Genomic DNA, 15896 nt, shown 5'->3' on the forward strand with positions numbered 1-15896 from the left:
TCATTTTCTTTTTGTGGGTTTAATATAGTTATATGTATATCAACAAATTCCTTTCATAAAATCAATTTAAAATTTGGGTTAAAAAAGTAAAAAAATAACTGAACTTTGATAAAAGGAAAAGTCAAAATAACTTATGCTCCCTGCTTTGAATCACTGTATTTACAATAATTAGCCAACACCAAGACAAGGCTAATTAGTTTTACTATATTTTAGATCTGATTTTTATCATTTTTACTTTGAATAAAAAAATTTAAATATTAAATTACAAGGCCATGAAAATTTTGTGTAAAATTGTAAAAATCAGTAGCTTATAAATTAAATTAAATTTCTAGAGCTAGACCAAAATGGAACATAGCAATACATCTTTATTTTCATTTGTGAATATTATAAAGGACAAACTTATAGTACACAGTTCCTTTCTTTAAAACCACAAAGTGACCTTTCAACTCATTAAAAATGTAAATAAATTAACACCTTAAATATATCTAAAAGAGAGTTCCTGAAAGTTCCTGAATTATTTCTTATTAAAGTGGGACACATAAATCATATAGACTTCTAATATGTGGGTACAAGTAACTTGGTTATTATTGTAGCCAAGGATATAAATCAAGATCAAATTAAGTTTGTATTTAATATTTCTTCTTACCCTCTCTTTTATTTGCTTTCCAATAGATAATTTACATTATCCAATACTATACAAAGAATGCCTTGAGTTTTCATATTTTATCATTTGTTTATTGTTTAATTACTTTAAAAATGAGGAGATTAAGATCAGTAATTTTTTTTATAGTTCTTTTAATGGCCAAAGGTAAAGAAATCTAAAATTTAGAAAAAAAATATGATCTTGTTCTTATTCTTCTTATTTTAAATTTTTATGTAAGTAAAGTCATAGTGTATTTGTAGTCATTTGGCAAAAAATGGGAAGAAAGTGATCTTTGATTTATTTTTACTTTTGAAATAAAGAAAAGTTTTTCCAAATCTGCTAAATGATTACAAAATTTCTAAATGAAATGACTGAGTGTTTATTCTTGCATGTTTTTAGGGTGCGTTGCTGGGTGGAGCCGGCCAGGCTGCCAACGCCGCACAAAATGTCACCGGCAACGTTGGCGGATTTTTCAAGAGCTTCTTCTAATCAGCTGTTGATGATCACATGACCACTCCCCCCTACTCTTGTTATAATGAGCTCCTTCCCAGCACACAGAAACACACCACTATCTTCCCAATTATCCCCCGGTTACCCCCCAAAGTCAATCCTGAGCAGCTTTTTTGCAATCAGCTGATTCCACCAACATTTTTGTTGTCCAATCAGAACATGCCTTCTACACTAACTTTGCTTCCATTGGTTGACACTTAACCAATGACAGGGCAAGTTCCATTTGTTCTATTTGCAACTAAGGCTGTGATTGGCTGATTTTGATAGGATAAAGTAAAGCTGCTTTAATTGGTGAGTGCAACCTATGCACTGCCATAGACAAAGTCATGATAAGCTTGGCCATTACTATAATATCATCAAGTGATAAAATTCATTTAAACAATGAAAAAAATTGGCAGGTATGAGATAGAGCAAAAAGTACTTCCAGTGAAAACAAAAACTCTATGAAGAAAAAAAAACTATAAGTTATGTTAAATTTTAGCTTAGTTTAAATTAAAGACAATTTGTTGAAAGTTACCTAAATAAAAATTTTATCTAGAATTAAAGAATCTAGTCAGTGTTCACATAGAGAAATGATAAATCTTGCAATATTTACTGCCAGACAACAACAACAAATAAACACCAGAGTTTAAATAAAAATGACACAACACCACCACGAACCAAAACTAAGTTGTGTAACAAAAATTGTAGTTTAATTGTTTTGTTTTCCCTTTTTATCATAGCATTTTATTATCATCTGTTTTTAGAGTGAAAGTGAGATATTAGTTTTTAATCAAATGACTCATAATATCAGAGTGCAGCATGTTAAATAAACAATAATAAGGATGAGGTTAAAGCAACCCAGAACTATTATATGCATTGCAATAGCCCATCCTGGACAAAACAAAGGATACATATGATTAGAAATCATAGGTTGGCGCACATCAAATTTGATTCCATGCAATTATTCCTAGTGCCTATACATACATATAATATATTTACAATACATATTATTATTCAATTATTTCTCTCATCTAGTATTATTTTACTATAATGCTTTCCTTTAATAATTGCAAGCTTATGAAATTGGACAATTAATTGCATTAGCTGTTATTAAATTCTTTATCTAAAAAAATACAAATCAAGGCAGTGTATAACAAGGAGGTAATGAAAAAGTCAGAAGAACTTCCAGAAAGGTTACAGAGATGATGATCCTGCTGTCAACCTGGTCCTTGGGCTCCCTGGTCGGTCACATGGAGTTCAACTCATGGTGAGAAAGCATGTTGTCATTCTGTAACTCTGTCAGATAATATTTGCTGATGTTATAATGTTAGTATCAAATGTTATCTAAATATTAACTCAATGTGTGTGAACTAAACAAATGACAAGAAAACCCTATGTAAAAAAAAAAGAAAATTTCTTAGTGATTTTATGAAAAAAAGCAAAATTATTACCATAAGTTGCAATTGTTAATTTAGTTAAAATATTTGATAAATAAGAACTAAAAATGATAATCAAACATTAATTATCAGAGTGAAGCTGATCAAAGAAGTTTTGAAGATTTTTCAAGCTCTTCTGATGATGGCGGAAATGATGACAACAATACAACACTTAACTCTTCTTCTGATACTACTGAAGGAGCTGATGAAATAATTGACACAGATGATGATTTCATGGAACTTGAACAGGATATCAAACCATTGGAACAAACAGCAGTTGTAGATAAAGATTATTATGATGATACCAAAGTTAAAGTGGATTTGAGTAAGGATAACTTTACAGAGCATGAACCAAAACCTTTTGAAGATAAAGATATACAGCAACATAATGTTTTAGAGACCCCAAACAGTCCCCTATCAATGAAAGATCCTAAGAGTCCAACCTTTATTGGGCAAAAATCAAAAAGTTCCACACTGTTGGGCCACGAACCAAAGAGTCCAAGCGGATTTGTCAGCTTTCCAAGCCCAACATTTCTAGCCCACGACCCGCGGAGTCCAAAGAGTCCACTACCCTGGCATATTGATGCAAAGAGTCCAACCTTTTTGTGTCGCGACTCTGCAAGTCCAGCCAGTGAAACTAGAAGTGAATGTGAAAGTCAAGCAAACATTCCAGGTATGGTTCAGATAACATCTCGAAGCAGAAGAACGAATACAACAATGACTATGAAGGATGTGGCTTTTCTAATAGGTAAGATTTTGGTATTATAAGTGCTGCAGCTACTTTTCAACTAGGATTTATTTGTACGTCACATACAAATTTGCTATAAAAAGACTTGTATGAACTCTTGATTTTTTATTTTTAAAAACAGATCATAATATTTTATAAATCTGAAGTATTATTCAAATAATTAGAAAATGTTTATTTATGAAACACGTCTAATAAAACTTTGTAAAAATTTGAATATTATAGTATGTTAAAAGATAAAGAATATGTTTCCAAAAAATAACCCCCCTATCATACCTTATTTTTTTAGACAAATCGAAAAAATCGTTGCGCAGTTTTTTTGGGCTAGGTTATTTGGGATACTCAGTAGCTCTGCAGGGGTTAGGCATTGGAAACAAACACGTCCTCTATCATTTTCAATTTATTTCAAGGTGGGATTTTCGATTTATGTGGGAAAGCACCTAAATGTCCGATCTGATAAAATTTTGTTATTTAGGAAAGTTGGAAAGTTTGTTAGAAGAAGTCACCGGACATCAGGTTAAGAGTTTTTACATTTTTTTATCCTCTGTCTAGCTATCTTTCTATCCTCTGTCAGATATCTTTCTATCCTCTGTCAGCTCTTTTTCTATCCTCTGTCTGGATATCTTTCTATCCTCTGTCTTGATATCTTTCTATTTTCTGCCTGGCTATCTTTCTATCCTCTGTCTAGCTTTATTTCTATCTTTGTCTGGTTATCTATCTATTCTTCATCTGACTATCTTTCTATTTTCTGTCTGGTTATCTTTTTATCCTCTGCCTGGCTATCTTTCTATTATCTATCTAGCTTTATTTCTATCCTCTGTCTGGTTATCTATCTATCTGACTATCTTTCTATTTTCTGTCTGGCTATCTTTCTATCCTCTGCCTGGCTATCTTTCTATCCTCTGTCTGGTTATCTATCTATCCTTTATCTGACTATCTTTCTATTTTCTGTCTGGCTATCTTTCTATCCTCGATCTGGCTATCTGGCTATATACTTAAAATAATTACAATTGTGTTCATAAGTACAACAACAACAAAAGCCAATAATAGTTGAAAAAGTAATAGAAAAGTAGAACTGAATGATGTTTTAAAATCACTGATCACAAAACAAAATATATCCATAGTTTTCATGTTTAAAAAATCTTCTCTCAATAAGAAACAAATAATAAATTTCCTTGACATATACAGGAGGGAGACAGCGTAAAGCGGCACCAAAAAATGACGTCATACAATGAAGTTGACCACTGAGAGGCCAGTAAACACTGTAATTGACCAATGGTAAAATTTATACTGGCCTCTCCTTGGTGGTTTTATCGTATAACGTCTTTTTATTGGAACCACTATACGATGTCTCTACAAGAGGCAGAAATAAGCACTTCTATATTTGACAACAGTTTGATTTAAAAATAGCATTTGTTATGTAATATAACACTTAACTAGTTTCATTGAAAGTTTACTAATTCAGGATTGCTTCTAGTTTTTTATAATAGTATTGAAAAATAATATTTTTCCTGTATCTTTAATTTAATATTCAAATTTTAGGACGAAGTGGACAAACTAAATATGAAGATAGCTGAACTCACAGCTAAATTATCTAACAAAGAAGAACACCATGAAAAGGTAAAAAAATTAATGTTTATAAAAATACATAGATTAATTCTAAAGCATTGATTTTTAATTTACAACACACATTCTCAATATTTGAAACAATTTTATTTTAATAAGTTATTATAAACAAAATAAACTAATTTTGGTGAAAAATCCTTCAAAGTCACATAAAAAATCTACAAAAATTAAACAAAATCATAAAAGGGTTATTAACATAAGATTTTGTAAAATTTTTGTAGATTTTTAATGCGATTTATGAGGATTTTTCACAAAAATTCTTTGTATGCCTCACTAATTTTAGTGAGGCAGTGAGCTAAAAGTTTTTTTAAGAATCCATCTCTGACCCTTTTCAATTTTCTCTCTGCTTCTACTAACCATCCAGTGAGGGAGGGGACATTAGAATGAAAATAACTTAAGTATCACAAGTTTTATAGGCATGTTCTTTCATTCGTAAGACTTTTATTAAATCCTAGTACAAACTTGAAGCGTTAACTTTTTCACCATTAATTTTCATCCGCAAAAGGGGGTAATTTTGCCCCAATTTGAGTAGTACATAAATATATCCTCGATTGTCTTATCCCTTAAGATCCCTGCTATCTACGGTCATGTTAGTGTTGTTTGCAGGTGCGGCACCTGGAGTCCCAGAATGCTCTGCTCCGAGAGAAGAGTGTGGAGGCGCGCAAGGAGAACGATATTCTTGTCGAGAAAATCCAGAAGCTGCACAGCAAAATTTCCACGGAGGTATTCCCCCCTGTTTTTTTAATGAATTAATAATTAGGGTGGGGCCTAACCATGCGGGGCTACCCTGTAACCAATATAACCTAATCTAACCTAACCTAAATAAAACAAACACACAAAAAACTCTTCTTCTCACCTTATTTTAAATCTATGTAAAAAAAATTATCAAAATGTTTTCCCATTCGTTCTCTAAAAACATTGGGGAGTTTTATGAAATTTTTATTAGAAGGTTTATTTGAATCTACAAGAGGTTTTTTTATATAATCGATCTTTTGAGATTGCATCCCTTAAGGTCTTAACAATCCAAAAGAATTTTTCTAACGCCATTAAATATACATATATGTACCTTACTACATACTTTTAATGTTCTTCCCTATTCTCGATTTAATTCAATTAATTTTGGCTCAGGTGTGTAGTAATACTTATCTACATTCTACATAATATGATTAAGAAAATTCTATGGAACTTGTACATGTAAAATAAAAATAATTCAGTGGGGTAACTTTATCTTTTGAAGAAAATAGTCAAACAAACTAAAATACAATTCTCCTGATTACAACATTTAGAAATATTTTCTAATTAAATAATTTGATGTATCAGGTTCGAGTATCGGTTAGCGGTATTGACGAAGATATAGTCGATCCAGACGACCCTTTCTTCACCCCCGGGCTCCCCTCATCCAGTGGGGACATGGGGGAGGGGGTGCATGGCTCACCACACTCCCACAGTGGACATCATCCCCTGCACCACCATCAACCACAGCCTGATGTTGTCCAGTCCCCGGATTTAGAGAGAAAAGTTAAGGTATGTTTAACCAAGGATGTGCAGTGCATGGAGGGGGGGCGGGGGTTGCCCCCCCCCCCCAAAAAAAAAAAAATCAGGAAATATGTTAACTTTCACTTTTCCCCCCTCTAAGAATTTTGCCTGTGAACAGCCCCCCCCCCCACCCCTCTTTATTTGTAACAATACATACATGGATAGGGCGGTTAACGATGAATTAATCATTGCTACTATTTTACATGCTCTCACAGAATTTTACAAAGCGATATGGGAGGGGGGGGGGGGGGAAGGTTGTCCAACGGGTATAATGTTTTGCTTTCTCTTGGAGGGGTGGAGGTCATCTTCCAAAATTTGATGAAAACTTTCTCGGGAACTATAAGAAACTTTCCTATATCTATCTAAGTACTGTATCTAACAACTGTACATATATATATATATATTATATATATATCTAAAATAGGGAAGAAAAGAGATGGTTGACCGCTCAATGAGCTACACCGCAGGGGGTGGAGACGTGAACTGCACCTCCCACCAACAAATAATTCGCAGCACAGAAAAGAAATATGAGGATGCTGTTGAAAAGGTATCTATCTATCTATATATCAATTAATCCAACCATCCATTGGGCATTCATCCATCCATCCTTGCATCCATCTATGTATTTCTTTCTACCTCCTGTTACATATCTTTTTATCCATCCATTTTTCTATTTATCTAATATCTATTCACCATTTATGTATCCATTCATCCATCCATCTTATATCCATTTATCAATCCATCCATCTATCTATATTTCTAAAAACTATCTTATCTATCTATCAATCAATCCATCTATCTGTCTACACACTATTTTGCCTTTCAATCAATCCATCAATTTACCCATCCCCTCAATGTTCATCTACCGACTATTTATATATCTATCTATCTATCTAGATAATGAGGCTGGAACAGCGGATAGTTTGTCTTCAGAATATATCTATCTATCCATCTATATATCTATCTATCTATCTATATAATGAGGCTAGAACAGCGGATAGTTTGTCTTCAGAATATATCTATCTATATCCATCTATATATCTATCTATCTATATAATGAGGCTAGAACAGCGGATAGTTTGTCTTCAGAATATATCTATCTATCCATCTATATATCTATCTATCTATCTATATAATGAGGCTAGAACAGCGGATAGTTTGTCTTCAGAATATATCTATCTATATCCATCTATATATCTATCTATCCATCTATATATCTATCTATCTAGATAATTAGGCTGGAACAGCGGATAGTTTGTCTTCAGAATATATCTATCTATCCATCTATATATCTATCCATCTATATATCTATCTATCTATCTATATAATGAGGCTAGAACAGCGGATAGTTTGTCTTCAGAATATATCTATCTATATCCATCTATATATCTATCTATCCATCTATATATCTATCTATCTAGATAATGAGGCTGGAACAGCGGATAGTTTGTCTTCAGAATGCAAACAATCTAAACAGCTGTGCTACTTGTAGGTAAGTCAATATTCTTAGTAGCACAGCTATTATATGTCTTACTGTAATTATGCCCGTTGCTATTTTTAAGGAGACGAAAATTGATGCAAAAATGTAATTATAGTGCAAATTATTTCCTTTTTTTATAGAAAAATGTGTCTACTATGAAAATTTAAATAAAAAGATGACAGTTGCCTAGCATAGAGGCAAAAATGCGGCTGGGGAATTGACATGACAAAAAATAATTCATGGTTATTGCAATGTTGAAGCTGCAAATGTATTGAAATTGGCTACTATTTTTAGTTGACCGCTGATACGAATATTTTTAGGCCTCTCCGAAAGCATGTAATGAAAATCGAGCGTCAACTTCTGGGTCTTGTACAAGAAAGAAAGACACAACTAGAACAACTATTCCAACTAAAGTAAGTTTATTTTTTAGTATCACTATCTCCGATGGTTCAAGTCTAGAAAACTTTGCGTCATACTAGAAACCTCTAAAATGGTAAAACTAATGCAATATCTGCTGGCATATGACACTAAATAATTTGAGTAGGGGGAATGTTTTAGCCGGTAAACAGTCCAAACAATAATCTTATTCTACTGGGTACATTTTATTTATCATTATTGGTTATGTACTGTACATCAATTTATTGTACATTGGCTTGATATAATGTCCTTTCTTTAAAAAAAAGTTTAATTATGTATGTAAAGAAATATTAATTTTCTTTATTAATAATTTAATAATTATTTCATATTTTAGGCAAGTTGCTTTAAGTAGTGCAGTTAGCGAAAAAGACGCACATTTAGCTTGGCTTGAGGTAATTATTTTAAAAATCAACATATTATAGAGTAGTGCCGCTTTTATATTAAGAACAATATAAATCATACTATAAAAATATATTAAATCATCATTAACATTGTTGCAAATTATATGAATTATCAATTTAAAGATAAAATCATTAGAGTAACTTTATCATGATAAATTGCAAAAAAAAATTTAAGTAAAAATAGATGCTGATTGTATCTTATTTTTACCGGAATATTAATGTTTATAGAAGTTTATAGAATAATTATTTAACGGAAATTGATAATTATACTTAGTATAAATATGTGTTTCCCCAAAAAGTGTCTGCCGAGCACAGAAACCTATTTCCCTAACCCAGCGGGACGGCTAAGTACCCTAATTTTCAACTTATAGCGTGGATACGGGGGGGGGGGTCTGAGTTCAACAAGGCACTTTGAGAGAAACTACCAATATACAATTTACAATCCCTTTAAGGCTACTGGAGAAGGAAACGTGCACACCATGAGCTCCATTGAAAAATTGAGGAAAGAACGTCGGGATATTTTGAACAGGTAAATTAAATAGATTTATTACCCTAGAATGGCTGTTAGACACAATAATTCTGTCCAACTTTATTACATGTTCCTATCAGGAAAAAAAATTGTTTATATCTCGTCACATATGATTTATTTCAATATTACGGACGACGAAAAATTTTTAGTGTTGTAATTTTCCGAGAGTTAGATTTATCCTTAATAATTCAACTATTTATAACTGACAGAAAAATTTAATTTAAAAAATATTAGCCCTTGCCCATCAAACAGGTTCTAATTTTCATAACGATCTCTCATTCGTTGGCTTTAAAACCTTTTAATACTCAATCTTAATTTTTTATGTTGGTTAACATTAACATTGTCTTATCCATTAAGATCCCTGTAAAAAATCTGGGTAATTGTAATAATTGTAAATGTAGAGTGTCTTTATTTCTAGCATTCAGAAATGCATATTGGTTTAACTTATAATTTCAAAAAGTTCTCTTTCTTAAATGACAGTTAAAAAATGATTATTATTCATATGTCAAGAAATGCATTTGCTATCCAATGCAAATTCATCATTTAAAAACAAGAATTACAATTTCAATAAAAGCAAATCTCATTAAAACAGATAGTCGGACAAACGAACAGTAACAAATATAGAGTATATTTTAAGAATCAATTAAATAAATTCTTCAATTCAAATTGTTTCTAAATATCCCAGGCACCACCATTTTAAAAATCAAGATAATAGGATAATTGGTGCTAGGACAAACGCAAAAGTCCCAAACGTTGGAGTGGAAACTTAACATAACCTAACCTATTTTAAACTATCTTATAGGATTTTAAATTCCTGACCCCTGCGGGGGGCTTAATCTTTTATTCATATCTTAACCTAACCTGTATAGAAATACTTATTTAAATTAATATTTTAACACTCCTGCGTTTGGGACTCCTGCGTTTGTCCTGGAGCCGATAATTGGTGCTTTCCCACAAAGTGCCTATTGATCACTGACCACCTTCTTCTTTACAATTGATTACTGGAACCCTCCTCTGTACAATTGTACCTAATCCTTTTACTGTCTATTGATTCTAAATGTCTAAGGCATGGATGTTGTCATCCTTGTTATTGTTCAAATTTCTGTTCATGAGTCATGAAATTGTGGGCTTTGAAAAGAAATGCAGAACAGCAATATCTTACATAATAGTTCAATTCATCAACATTTTACAATTTATTTTGAAATAACTGAAAATAATTCTTATTATGAAATGATTCTAATGATTATTACATATTCGTTTCTATCAGTTTTCTCTAATAGGTAAATTCGACCATAAACAAGATTTTTGAGACAAAAAATTATTTTTGAGTCTTGTTTTTGGGGTTTGAGGGTAAAATCGGGGATCCTAAGGAATAAAACAATACAGAATAAATTTATTTACACTTCCAATTATGATAAACAAAATTACACCTTTAGAACATAAAATTAATTGGTGGAAAGGTTTGACACCGTTAGTTTTAATTTAAGATTTAATTTGCCTCAACAAAGTTCTCAAGTCAACCTGGCTAAAATACAATCTTTAAAAGTTGACTGGGAAATTTCTGTAGTTTTGTGCTTTTAAATGCGAAGCATCTCTATAAATATTTTTTATGGATTTTTCTGTATTTTAGGATGAAAGAGGAGAATGAAAACAGAATGAAACTGTTGGCTAAGTTAGAGGTAATCATTTGTTTATATTCAAAAAAGGATAACTACCAGGCAGGGATTAGTTGGTTTATATAAAAAGTGTTCAAGCTGTCCAAGTTGTCTTATTGCTTAAGATCCTTGACATTTACAGAATCAGTATCCTGATAACACTGCCTATCTTTAACAACAAATTCCGTCAGATTACCTTATTATCAGGGATAATAGAATAGGGCAATGGAGATAAATATCTTGATTATTTCTAGGAGAATCCTACCCTGTTTACCGGACCTGCAAAACTCTCAGCAATTGGAGCTCTTGGAGACAATTTTGTAAGTATCTTAACTTTTTTAGAAAGTTCAATATAGCTTTTAGCATTTATTCAATAATGTATACTGGAGGAAAAATAGTTTTTAGATGTCTCCATTAAAAATATTCAATTAGCACGAATTATATGTTAACTCATTTTGTAAGAAAAAAAAACATAAATATTTTATTTTTAAAGATAGATGATGAATTCCAGTCAACCAGCAGCATTCAAGTAGGTTTTTTTTAGATTTATTTATATATATGAATTCTTTATCTATTAACTTTCTTCGTAAAAATTCATCAGAGTTCATCAGTTTATCTGAATATAAGTCAAATATATCTTTTTTTTCGGGTCATGGGAAGAAAACGAAATTGCGGGTTTCATCGTATTTTCACAGTAGCTTTTGAAAGGTTATTTTAGGTTAGGTTAATTAAATGTTAATGATTTCCCTGCAGGGGCTAGAAATAGGAGAAAAGCTACTTTCCATGATCCCTATTTTGAATATTACCTACCTGTAATGTCTTAAAGTGCATTTATCTATCTATTGTAGAGTTCTAGTGCTGGTGACTTGGGAGACATACAAACCAACCCCATCTTCCTTCTCTCCCCCTCAGACACTCCACCTCAAGCCCCGGAGGATCAAATTCATATCAGCTTTGCACATCATGAAGACGACAAGGACTCAGTTAAAAGCTTTTAATAAGTCACAATTTATGATAATGTTTCATATCCTTTACAAATCATATTTTAACAACAAAATCTAAAGAGGGAGAAATAGCTGAAATGGTTGCTTAGGCAAAGTTAAGTGGGGTAAAGGGAGAGCCCCGCAGGGTTTAAGTGCCATGCAGGGATAAGATCTGTCAGGGTTAAGACTCCCTGCAGTGCTAGGTACAGGGAAACCAAACTATCCTCTATCAAAGTATGGAAATCATCATTCATAAATTTGAGGTTTATTAAAAAGCTTTTACAAAATGTAGAAATGTACTTTCAAATATTACTTATTGATTTAGGCCCAATAATGCTCAAGTAATTTTGTAAAATATCAAAAAGTTTTAAACATAAGTCAAAAGGTAAAAACCTTAAACTTTGCTATTGATTTTAATGTAATTCTGTTTTGTAAAATAATCAAGAAAAAAAACAGTTGATGTTCATATGTTATCATTGTCAAGATGTCAATTAATCAGCAAAAGTCTTAAAATGTAATGATGAAGAAAAAAAAGTGTTGTTATGAAAATAAATAAAAAATTCTATAAAAATTGTATAAACCTTGTTATAGCATGTTGTAAATTTTAATATCTGAAGCTTATTAAATTATTATCATTAAAAAAACTGTGGATTCTCCCACACAAAGAGTGTAATATAAGTTTTCAATGGTCATTTCAAGAAGCTTCAGTATTTGTCCTTCAATCTTTTGTCAGTAACTTTTAAAGACTTTTAAATCCAATTTGCTGCCACCTAGTACATGAACCTGCGCATTGGGGCTAGCAGATGCTTATAAAGTTATTGGATAAAATGTAGTAAGAAATAGTGTAGCTTCTTGATATGTCTCACAAGTTTTTTTAATTGTTGAAAATCTCCTATGAATATCATTTTCCATGCTGTGATCCATTTTCATTCTTGTTCATTAATGTAAAGCAAAAGAGTTTATGAATCTCTTATCTATCTCTTTATCTCTATCTCTATTTTAAATCTACATCTCTATATATTGCATTCTATTAAAAGTTTAGATAAAAAAATTAACAAAGCTAATGTAATATAAATTAAATAAAATAATATTTAGAAAAAAAAGCTTAGAAGTTATATATAAAAAAAGAAACAAAAACCCTTTTATGATAACTTATGACCAGTATAACTTACTTTCAATATTTTCCTTATTAAAAATATACTATAATAATATATTTTTTGAATTCTATTGCCATTAACTTAACCTAGAGTAATTTCAACCACTTATATGTACAATTTGTTAAAAATTATAATATAATTCAAAATTGCTTTCTTACACTTTCTTTCTCTTTTAACAGAAATCTTTTAAATAGACTTTATACCGCTTTAGAACTTTATATACAATGATTTTCACATTCAAAAAAGCTTTGAAAAATTAAGAAAGGAAGTGTAAAATATAAAAAGGGTTAAAATATGACTTTTTGACCCACCTAGCATGGATTTTAAACATGGGATACCTCAGAGCCAAAACTTTAAAATCAAGATAAAAGACTAAAGTTACTTTTTTTAAGGATTTGGCTCAGTCCTATTATTGTAGTACAAGTACTCAGTACAATTACACTCAAAAAAATCCACCAAAACAACACAAATCTAAAAAATCCTCTGGTCCTTTAAATTTTATAAAGAATATAATGCTGCAATGAAGAAAAATCAATGTTTTATTGAAGTTAAACTCAAAAAACAACATTTGCTTTCTGAGTTTACAAAAATGGACCAATGAGAACAAAGCTTGTAATTATTTTCCCGCCCAAACTCTAGTGTACACTTCACAAAACCAGTTTCATTTTCGATCCTACATTAGCCTAAAAGCGCATCTCTGTTAAAGTACAACATTATATGAGATGCAAAAATTGCAGAATCCAGTGAATAAAAAATGTGTAGACTTTTAATGCTCATCCAAACTTTTTTTTTTTTCTTAGAATTTATCAGTTAGTTAAATAATATAAATCTGTTAATATGAGACAAATTAGTTATTTGGTTTTATGATAAATGCGAGTTTCAGTGTATCATTAAATATTGTTCTATCTTTGAAATAAATTAATGTCCTTTAATTAGTGAATTTATTTTAGTAGCACAGCTACTTTATAATTAGGGGTTATATTTAATTGTATGTCTGTACAGGGAAAAGGGAATGTGATTCTAACAAACAATTTATAAGTGAAAATTTCCCTCTCAAACCCCTTTATCTCCCCCTTCCTACCCATTTCCCTTTCAGTTACACCAAAACACAAGTTTTACACACACTTTACTCCAAGAAAATATTAAATTTTCGGCAATTTCAAATGGAATTAATTGGCTGAATAGCAGCCCCCTGATGTCTGTGTAACAGTGGATTTGATCCAGCAAGTCAATTAAATTATCCTTTTTGCATAGATAGATGAAATTTATAATGTATGAAATAAGCTAAGCATCGAGTATGTAAAATATTGAATTATTTAGGCTATGTATCAATTGTGCAATATCTACTAGGATTTTTACCTGGTTAAGCTTTTATTTATTCTTTTGTTGGTATCTACATTCTACAATACATAGTAGAAGAATGTCTGTCCGCCTGTCTGTCTTATGCTTAAGATCTCGGTAAAAGCTGAACCGAATGGAATTTACTGGTAATATATCAGCTGGTTCTGTAGTGGTTTTAAGCTGATTTCTTAAGACAATAAATAAAGGAAGTATGCCCTCCTCAAATACTACTAAAATAAAAGTAAAAATATAACATTTCAATTTTTTTTTCATATGATATTTTTAAAACTTAGATTTCGATGAATGAATGTGATATATTATTTTGAATATTGTTCTTTCATAGCTTTACAAAATTGGCAATTTTAAAAGCGAATTAGTGTCGGTCTGTCCGTCCGTACGTCCGAGACGGATAGCTTTTTTCGTTAATTTAGGCATGTTAGAGTTGTCCTATCGATTTCAAACTTTGCATGGTGATTCCTAAATGATTTAGAAAGCGTACCAACTCTATAATCATAACTAGAATGTCCGTACGTCCTTTTTAAACATGTTGATTTTCTTACTTTTTTAACAACAAATTTTTATCTGATCTAATTATCCGATTGATATGATTTTTGGTATCTTGATTCCTAGGATAACAAAGTACAATATTATAAGCGAAACAACTCTATAATCAAGTCCTAAAAATGTAAGTATGTCCAAGTCCATAAACATTATCCTGTATCAAGCAGTTTTTCAACAAATTTACTTACAATTTTGCTTCGACTCTTATTCATTTATATTTTGATTATTCAGTTTTGATACTATAAAAGTAATAATGTCCGTTTGTCCTACCGTTTCAGTGCTTCGCTTTTATGGATGTTGTCATCCTTGTTCGTATAAGATTATATATCAAAGAAAAAACATACATAAATGTAAATTGTTGGTAAGTTATCATCTTAGTTTATTTAGTAATTTCAAATATTTCATAAGAAAGATAAATAATAAAGGTCTCTTCACCAAGAACAGTGTTATTCATAAGTATCACATCAAGAACAATCATACAAAACAACAAACATCCAATTTTAATTCATCTTTTAACCTGAACTATTGCAAAATATTGAGCTAACTATCGTTAAACTTATAGAAATACTGCATTGTAAATTATATATGCGACTAGAATTAGCCGTATTGTTTCATTTATTATAAAACAACACTTTAATATACACACACTAGAGTTGGCTCGATATAACTATCTCCCTATTGGCTAGTTTTCTATATGCATATATATTTCTCAATAAATCTATTTTCCTCACCCGGCATTACTATTTAAACGGAAGTAAATATTTAATAATTTAAATGATCTTAAAAAAATCTTTTAAATTATATTTTTTTCTTTTACATTACCATCACCAAAGGGTTTATTATATGATTACAATTTTAGTTCAATATTTGAACACACAAAGTGTCGCCACAATC

At 30.9% G+C, this 15896-nt stretch overlaps 2 protein-coding genes across 33 annotated transcripts in view; both read left to right on the top strand.

Moving 5' to 3' along the window:
- brp (ELKS/RAB6-interacting/CAST family member bruchpilot) overlaps positions 1 to 2548 on the top strand; it is a 144722-nt gene extending 142174 nt beyond the window's left edge. For 30 of the 31 annotated variants that reach the window (XM_080148283.1, XM_080148266.1, XM_080148271.1 and 27 more), the window contains one exon: positions 1043 to 2548. Coding sequence is in view for 29 of the 31 variants with exons in the window: in XM_080148266.1 (XP_080004392.1) it covers positions 1043 to 1132 (90 nt within the window). In the remaining 2 variants the exon portion in view is untranslated. The remainder of the gene's footprint in view (positions 1 to 1042) is intronic. The other variant, XM_080148284.1, reaches the window with a different exon arrangement.
- Positions 2542 to 14032, top strand: LOC145306237 (uncharacterized). Of its 2 annotated transcripts, none has more exons than XM_080148299.1 (14): positions 2542 to 3319; positions 3792 to 3832; positions 4859 to 4936; positions 5537 to 5665; positions 6263 to 6466; positions 6903 to 7025; positions 7900 to 7970; positions 8279 to 8371; positions 8710 to 8767; positions 9229 to 9305; positions 10936 to 10984; positions 11215 to 11280; positions 11454 to 11489; positions 11809 to 14032. In XM_080148299.1, the coding sequence occupies exons 1-14, from the start codon at positions 2806 to 2808 to the stop codon at positions 11956 to 11958; spliced, it is 1689 nt and encodes a 562-aa protein (XP_080004425.1). In that variant the 5' UTR covers positions 2542 to 2805; the 3' UTR covers positions 11959 to 14032. The 2 variants fall into 2 exon arrangements, with proteins under 2 accessions (XP_080004425.1, XP_080004426.1); XM_080148300.1 differs by having other exon boundaries at positions 5549 to 5665.
- The last annotated feature ends 1864 nt before the right edge of the window (positions 14033 to 15896 follow it).

This window comes from Acartia tonsa, chromosome 14, assembly GCF_053477335.1.
Source record: "Acartia tonsa isolate MP-2025a chromosome 14, ASM5347733v1, whole genome shotgun sequence".
NCBI lineage: Eukaryota > Metazoa > Arthropoda > Copepoda > Calanoida > Acartiidae > Acartia > Acartia tonsa.